This window comes from Grammomys surdaster, unplaced genomic scaffold, assembly GCF_004785775.1.
Source record: "Grammomys surdaster isolate TR1022 unplaced genomic scaffold, NIH_TR_1.0 97, whole genome shotgun sequence".
In the NCBI taxonomy this organism is placed as follows: Eukaryota; Metazoa; Chordata; class Mammalia; order Rodentia; family Muridae; genus Grammomys; species Grammomys surdaster.
Window position 1 is genome coordinate 11,398,949 of NW_021604576.1, and position 7,670 is coordinate 11,406,618.

Sequence of the window (7,670 nt, forward strand, 5' to 3'; positions counted from 1 at the left end):
AATACATGATTCTGAACTGAACCTGAAGCGGCTAGAAAGGGCAGTGCTGAAGCAATCTGCATATCAGAGTGGATCCAAAGACTAGATGAGTGTATGTATCAATGTCAATTTTCTGACCATGAGTTCTATATTATATTGTATAGGATAATGCTCTTTCTGTGGGAAACAGATGAAATTACTTGTGGTAAAATTTGAGCAATTTCGATACTGGTCAGAGAAAAACTCTCTAATCTACAAATTCCAAATTATTTAAGAACAAAAAAGGAAAGAAATTTGTTCCACTAGACTATAAGTTTCCTCTCCAAACCATTCAGTTCTCCTCTTGTGCTGTATGTGTTCAGTATTCAATAAATGCACCCTGCTGTTAAATGACTACAACTTCCCTATCTAAAAGAAGTGCGTGCAGTTAAACACTGACGGAAAGACAAGTACAACAAGAATAGATAATAGACATTAGATCAGTGATACTGACACTGTAAGCGGTAGAAAGCAGACTAGTGGCTTGAGAAGGGATATAGGGTAAGAAAACGAACAGTGAATGTAGACACCGGTCTTAAAAAAATGCACAGATACTAAATGGAGTGGAATATGACATCCAGAGAGTTGTTTGAAATGAAAAACTGGACATCTCAAACTCTGATAGAACACAAAGCCACTCGACAGAATCTAATGCGAAGGTGAGGAGATAATTAAAAATGTAGGCTTTCTGAATTCTATATTTAAATAAATCTAAACAGGCTACAGACTTAGTTTTGAAATGTCCTTGTCTAATGTAATGCTGCTATTCCTTAACACTATGGACTCTCAGTACAAAGAATCCTAAAACCAGTGCCATCTAAACTCCAAGTAAGCTAGGCTTTTGCCTTATCTGCCCCACATCACATGGCTACTGTGTAACATAACAGTGGACTCAAACTTTTATTTTAATAGCTACATGGCCTTTCCATGATCTCAGGGTGATTTGTATGTAGTGATGTCAGCATCAGATTTTAAACTGCTTTCTGAACAGGACAAAAGCTGTAGCAACAGGGAAAGGAGGGTAATGTGTGGACACAGGCTGAGGTTTGGAACTCTGGAGGCTTTATAGTCCCATTCCAGAGAAGCTCTCCTTCTACCTGTTTAATTAACTGGGATGCTCAAAAAGACTTTGCTTCAAAAAGATTCAGCTGCTAGGAAAAAACGCAAATCGTGTCAAATAAGTGTGTAAGTTTCTATATACACTTGGAAAGGTTTACCGGGTAATAGCACTGAAGAGTCCACGGATGCGTGCTTTATGGCGAGCCACAAAGGCCTCAGTGAAAATCACTCCTTTGTTATCAAGGTCAAGATGGCCATTGATAATCCGGCCAAGTCGCTGAGTTAATGCCTGGGAATAAGAGGTCATCTGTTATTAATTTGAAACAACAAAATTAAAATGTGCATTTGTATAATCCTACTCAACTCATGCTATGTGTTGTGACAAATTTCAACTGCACAAATTATATGGAAACTAAACTAAAATGATCCAGAAAGCTTCACTGTCTCAGAGCAGAGTCAAGAAACATACCAAATTATTAAAGGATTAGCTATAATAATAATTATTATTAGCTAATTCATAAAGGTTTAACCACAATAATAGCCCCTTGCTTATAAAATGTATTTCTAAAGGAAAATGAAAATGATTGATTAGTCTTAGAAAGGATTCTATTTGAACCTTTAGATACTATAGGAATAAATGTTATTCCACGATTTTGCAACTTAGGGAAACAAGTCCTGAAAAATGATATTCTCTAAGAGTAACAAGATTTTTCCCCCTTTAAGCTGGTTTAGATTATCTGGCTTTCAAATTTGAGATAGTATTTCTTTCTTCTCAGCTATATGACATCTGAAAAAGTGCATGTGAAATAGGTCTGAACACATTTCATGGTCCCCTCCCTGACTCAAAGCAGATGTATTCAAGTTGGTTTGATAGATTTACAACAAAGAAAAATGTAATAAGCTTTGAGGAACACATTTGTGATATTCAGAAACTAGAACTAGTAACCCTTAAGTATCTTACAGAAGAAATCATTTGGTATAAGCCTTATTTTTTTTTAAGCTTGACTTTCTATGACTTATAGTTACTCAGGTTAAATACGATTTAAATCCTTAAATGCTTTATAAGACATTTATATTTTCTAAATTGTGTTTTAAATACCACCAAGAAAGCTAATTCTATTAATATAGGTGAATGAATAAATCTATACTACACATTGGTCTCATGTAATTATGGTTTGGTATCTTTCTAAAGTTAGATTTCCTTAAGGTGAAAGATAGTTGTGGTTGTTTGAATGAGAACGGCCCCCCACAGGCTCCTGTGTTTGAATGCTTGGTCCCCGTTAAAGGACTGTTTGGGAAGAATCAAGATGTATGGCCTTGTTGGAGGAGGTATGTTACTCTGGGTAGGCTTTGAGATTTCAAAAGCCCAAGCCAAGCCAATGTCTCTCTCTCTTTGACTGCCTACCTGTGGATAATCAAGAAAGCTCTCAGTCCCATGCCTGCCTGCCTGCCTGCTGCCGTGATGACAATGGACTAATTCTCTGAAACTGTAAGTAAGCCCCCAACTAAATGCTTTTCTTTTATAAGAGTTGCTTTGGTCATGGGGTCTATTCACAGCAATAGAATAATAACTAAGACAGTAGTTAGAATGAGATTTGGCTGTTTTAAAAACCAACTACTTCTCCTAGAGTGCTGCCCTTGGGCTAACATTTCATTAGGTATCCCGTTGATGCTTATGCAATAGTTATTCCTTCTCAGAAAATATAGCACTGGAAACAACATACAGATGAAACACCTTTCTTAATGTCAGGTAACTAGGAAGTCACATTGATAGGATTCAAATCCAGGTGTGTGTGACACTAAAGCCTATAGGTTTCCCACTACACATGAATATCTATGACTGCGAAATAAAAAACTACTTTAAAAACACAGACGACATATAGCTTCAGTTTTCAGGTAACACTGTTATTACACTACAGTCATGATATCGGAATTTAGTATCAGGATAAATTCCTAAGTGAGAGAATATGTGGGATTCTTTGTTCTCGTGACATAGCCACAGCTCAGATGAGGAAAAATATGGCAGCAAAAAATGGTACTACTGACACTTTGATAAGAAAACTCTTTGCTGAAGGTGTTTACATTGCAAAACATTGAGCAGCATCCCTAATCTTTACACCCTCTACGTTCCTATACTTATCAGTTATACCATTGTTGTATATATCCTGGCTAGGTTACAAACAGCAGATATCATAAGTACTAAGCAAATCCACACACTCGTGGCACTTGAGCTTCCGTGGCATCAAGACAGTCTTAGAACTTACCCTCTTTGTAGGAATCTGGTAGCCTGGGGCTTGGGATAACTGTCAGCATTTTGAACAGTCTCTTCAGAGCCATCAAATAGGTTATACCCCCAAAACCCATGGCTCTGAGTCATATCCACTTGGACCTTACACAAAACAACCTGATGCTGACTCCTACTCAGATTCTTTAAAATTCTTTACATTATTAAGAAAAAACAGTACCTGTGTCAGAAAATCCCCAGGAAGGTCATAGGTTTTACATAGTTCTGAGACAGTTACTTGACCACTTTCTTGCAATTTATCATTCACCTCTTCTGATAACCGATCCAGATAGTTCCTAATATTGGGGGAAAAAAAGCTTTGTTTTTTGTTTGTTTTTAAATTAAACATGTTCTCCTTCTGAATCTTCCCCTTTCACGCTTTTCTGCTGTAGTATCATAGGCGCCCATGTAATGGATTTGAGTGAGCATTGCTCCTGGAGTAGATTCTAACCTTAGTTTTTGCTTATGGATATAATTAAATGTAAGGTCAACCAAACAGCAGGTTTTTCTTTTGCCAATAGAAATTTTATAGTCATTTCACATTACTTTTAGAACATAGTTGCTTTGAGTTTAATTAGTTCACAATAAATAAAAGGTTAAATTTTTATTGCTTTAATAGGAAAAAGATCAAAATTTATATTGCTTATGAATACGTATTCCCCATAATTAGTACTTACTTTTAAAATAGAATGGTTTTTATAATGAATGTCTCCATTACATGATCTCTGAACAAAAAGCCTAGCTGGCCATGTCTGGCCTAAACTATCTGAAAGAAGGAAAGAAAGCACCTCAAAATACTTACTCATCTATCAGCTGTCCCAGTACTATTTGCACATGCTTCTCTGACTTAATAATGTCACTGACTCTATTTTCAATATGAGTCAGGTCCACATTGATAACCTAGAATTACACAGAAATTATAAAAAGTTTCCGCTAGTTTTGAAATCTGAGATCACACATTGAGATTAAAAAGTACACTTTTATATATATTAAAAAGTATACTTTTATATATATAATATATATTATTTATACATCCTTTAGATAAATTTGAAATTGCTTTAAAATATCAGTAGCTGAGTATCATGGCAAACATCTATAATCCCAACATGCAAAAGAACAACTATAACTTCAAGGTCACAGCTAGCTCTAGACCAGGAGGGACAGGGCCACAGAGTAAAACAATCTGTGTGAGTGTGTGTGTGTGTGTGTGTGTGTGTGTGTGTGTGTGTGTGTCTTTTCCTGTTTGCCTTCAGATCAAAGATGTAGAACTCTCAGCTCCTCTAGTACCATGCCTGCCTGGGCAGTGCCATGCCTCCCACCATGATGATAGTGGACTGTGCCTGAGCTTCTGAACCTGTAAACCAGCTCCAATTAAACACTGACCCTTATAAGAGTTGCCTTGGTCATGGTGTCTCTTCTCAGCAATGGAAACCCTAACTAAGACATGTATAAAGGTACTCAACAAATTCATAGTATTTATAAATTAAGAAAGCTTTAAGAAATCAAAGCAAAAGTTTTACAAATTTACCTGTTGTAAGTCGACAATATTTACTCGACCTTTGAACAAAAGAGAGAATTTAAATTACATGAAAGTGCAGCCCAACAGCTTCAAATCTAACAGATAGTGTTGATTATTTTAAGTCCTACAAAGGGTATAGGATCTCAATAACTGATGGATTTAGATGCGGATTACTAGCCGACCAGTCTACATGGTTAAAGCCACAGGCAACACTGTTTTCAAAGGTGTTTTTTTTATCACATCAGACACATTATGAACATCCATGGACACAATGTGGAGAAACCTATGGGAGGAATTCAATTCTCACAAGTCAGTTTAGCTAAAATGACCAAAGGAAATACTACAACTAAATTAAGATGAACTTGAAAAGCATGTCTATCAGCACAAGAGAATCTGTTAAATATTGCAAATATTGCAAATCACAACTCACATTTTATTAGCACTACTTCAGAAAGAAACAAAACACTAAGGCTATACCCAAGTTGTATCTAGTAACAAGCTGTTTCTGTTTAAATCAAACTGCACTCAATCTGCTTAACGCATTGCTCAAATTTCAAAAATATAAGGCAAAACTATTTTATATTTGATGGTGCTAACTGCACTTCATAATATGATGCGTCAGCCTCAGGCCATAGAACATCAATTTACGGGTTTTTGTTTTGTTTTTAATTAATAATCCAGCTTTAATAAGGGAGATTTTAAAATCGTATGAAATCTTTATTCCTCCCTTATAATTAAGTTCCTGATCACTGGCAGCTAGGTAATCACCCCTGGGTCACGAAGTTTTATATATATATATATATATATCCCCTATATATGTAGTACATTTAATTCAATACAACAAAAACATGGTATTTGTTAAGTGGCAATAGTTAAGATCATGTTTGCATGAACCTGTAAGATTATGTTCATATGAACATACAAAGGTTGACTGAATGATCCTATGAAGGCTTATTATCAAGTTATCGGTTAAGAAGGGTTACAGCTCAGTGGGAGTATTTGCCTAGTATGTGCCCTGGGTATGATGCCCAACACGAATGGGAAAGAAAACAGAGCAATTGAGGAGAATGACCTATAATCTCCACGTAACTATTTACATATGATTTTAATGTGTTTCCGTCAAACATCTGGTGAAGACAAAGGCAGAACACTGACGAATTACTTACCACCTCGGACATGAAGCTCATCTCTCATTTCTTTACTGATCTGGGCTGGAGTGATATATTCCTTGCCATCAAGTGTATGGACTACTTCCAGCTGTTTCTGAGAGATCAATTTATTCACAATCTCAATGCAGTTCCGCTCTGACAACCTGTGAGAAGTCAGAAGTTTAAGAGGGTACTTGATACGTTTCACAAAAAAGTATTTGAAAGCAAAATTTTGAGTAACTTCTACATTACAAAAATCTATCCTTTATTAGTATAATGGTATGGTTGAGTAATTTAAAAAGAAAACTGGAGAGGGAAAGCAAGTTTATAGTCCCTTGAATTATTTACTTAATTCACACAAGTCACTGTATTATGGTTCTAAAGATGATCTCTTCAAGTTCTGCCTTCAAATATCAAAATTTTCAGCTGAAAACAAACTTTTCTTAAAAATCACAGTATGCTGGCCTTGCTGGTACAGTTGGTGTACACACAGGACATCTGACTTAGCAAAACTATAGTTATTACTGTTAGCTACTCAGTTATCTTGCACTAGACTTTGTTTTCTTGGGTTTTGTTGTTGTTTGTTTGTTGTGAGAGTGTATGTATGTCTGTAGCTCTCCATGTTATAGAGCAGCATCAACGGACTAGTGTTTTTAGGTCCAGGAGAAATAAATACTACAAGAACTCGTTTACAGGGAGAAAAAGTCTATTGGCCTCATGTACGGGATCTGTAATCACGGACGCAGAGTCGGGGTATTTTGGCCACTCCCGCAAAAGGTTCCTGGTGTGTAGAAAACTCAATGTCCAGGAGTCCCTAAAAATGACAGATGGCGTGTGGGTCTGGCTTAGAACAGAGGCCGCAGGTATAAAGGATTTAGAGGAGGGGCAGACTACTTGCTGCGCGCAGCACTGGGGTCTCTGCTAGCTCGCTCTAGGCCGGGCAGCGAGCGCCTCTACCGACAGCTGCGGCAGACGGGCTCCGGGTTCCCACCGAGACCCGGCAGGCAGTGTGGGAACGAGGGAGCGTCCCGGGCCTAAGCCGGCTCCACACCGCAGGGAACCAGCACCTTTGCGTGGACTCTGCAAACTGCGCTCGCTGGAAGTCAGCCGCCAGCCGCCGGATCTCCTCCCAGGCATCCGCCATCACTGCTCCTCTCGACACCTGGAAACGGCAGACACGTCAGCCTTTAGCCGGCCGCAGGCACCCAGGGACGGGCCGCTCAGAGGGCCAAGAGGCCTGCGTCGAGGAAACTCGCGAAGACAAACGCAACTGCGTAGCTCTCCGCCCTCAGTTGGGCGTGGCCTGCGGGAAGCGGCTTTACAAAGTGCTAGAAAGCCCAGCTAAAGGTGACTCTGTAATCCTTCTTTTTGCAAGATTCCTGTTTCTATCCAGCAACCATCAAATGATCTTCCGGCCTTACTGGGAGGACGAGATTCATTTCTTTTGTCGGAGTATTACAAACCGTAACTAATCCACTTCGAATAGTAAATGGGGCTTTTACTTGAGCCAAGAAAGAAGTCTGTTTTAGAGAAACTTGATCCACACTACTGCATCAGTTTGAGTTTTGTTTTTCCAAAATGAATCTATTTTATTGAAAAACGCCGTGGAGCTCATGTGTTCTAGAGCATATTATTATTATTT

At 38.1% G+C, this 7,670-nt stretch overlaps 1 protein-coding gene across 1 annotated transcript in view; it reads right to left on the reverse strand.

The window, feature by feature from the left end:
* The window catches only part of Ufl1 (UFM1 specific ligase 1), a 29,980-nt gene extending 22,744 nt beyond the window's left edge, over positions 1-7,236 (reverse strand). The window contains exons 1-6 of the mRNA XM_028781083.1: positions 7,096-7,236; positions 6,047-6,192; positions 4,890-4,918; positions 4,164-4,261; positions 3,543-3,657; positions 1,236-1,366 (exon numbers count right to left, since the gene is read on the reverse strand). Coding sequence (XP_028636916.1) covers positions 1,236-1,366; positions 3,543-3,657; positions 4,164-4,261; positions 4,890-4,918; positions 6,047-6,192; positions 7,096-7,172 — 596 coding nt within the window. The 5' untranslated portion in view covers positions 7,173-7,236. The remainder of the gene's footprint in view (positions 1-1,235; positions 1,367-3,542; positions 3,658-4,163; positions 4,262-4,889; positions 4,919-6,046; positions 6,193-7,095) is intronic.
* Between the last annotated feature and the right edge of the window lie 434 nt (positions 7,237-7,670).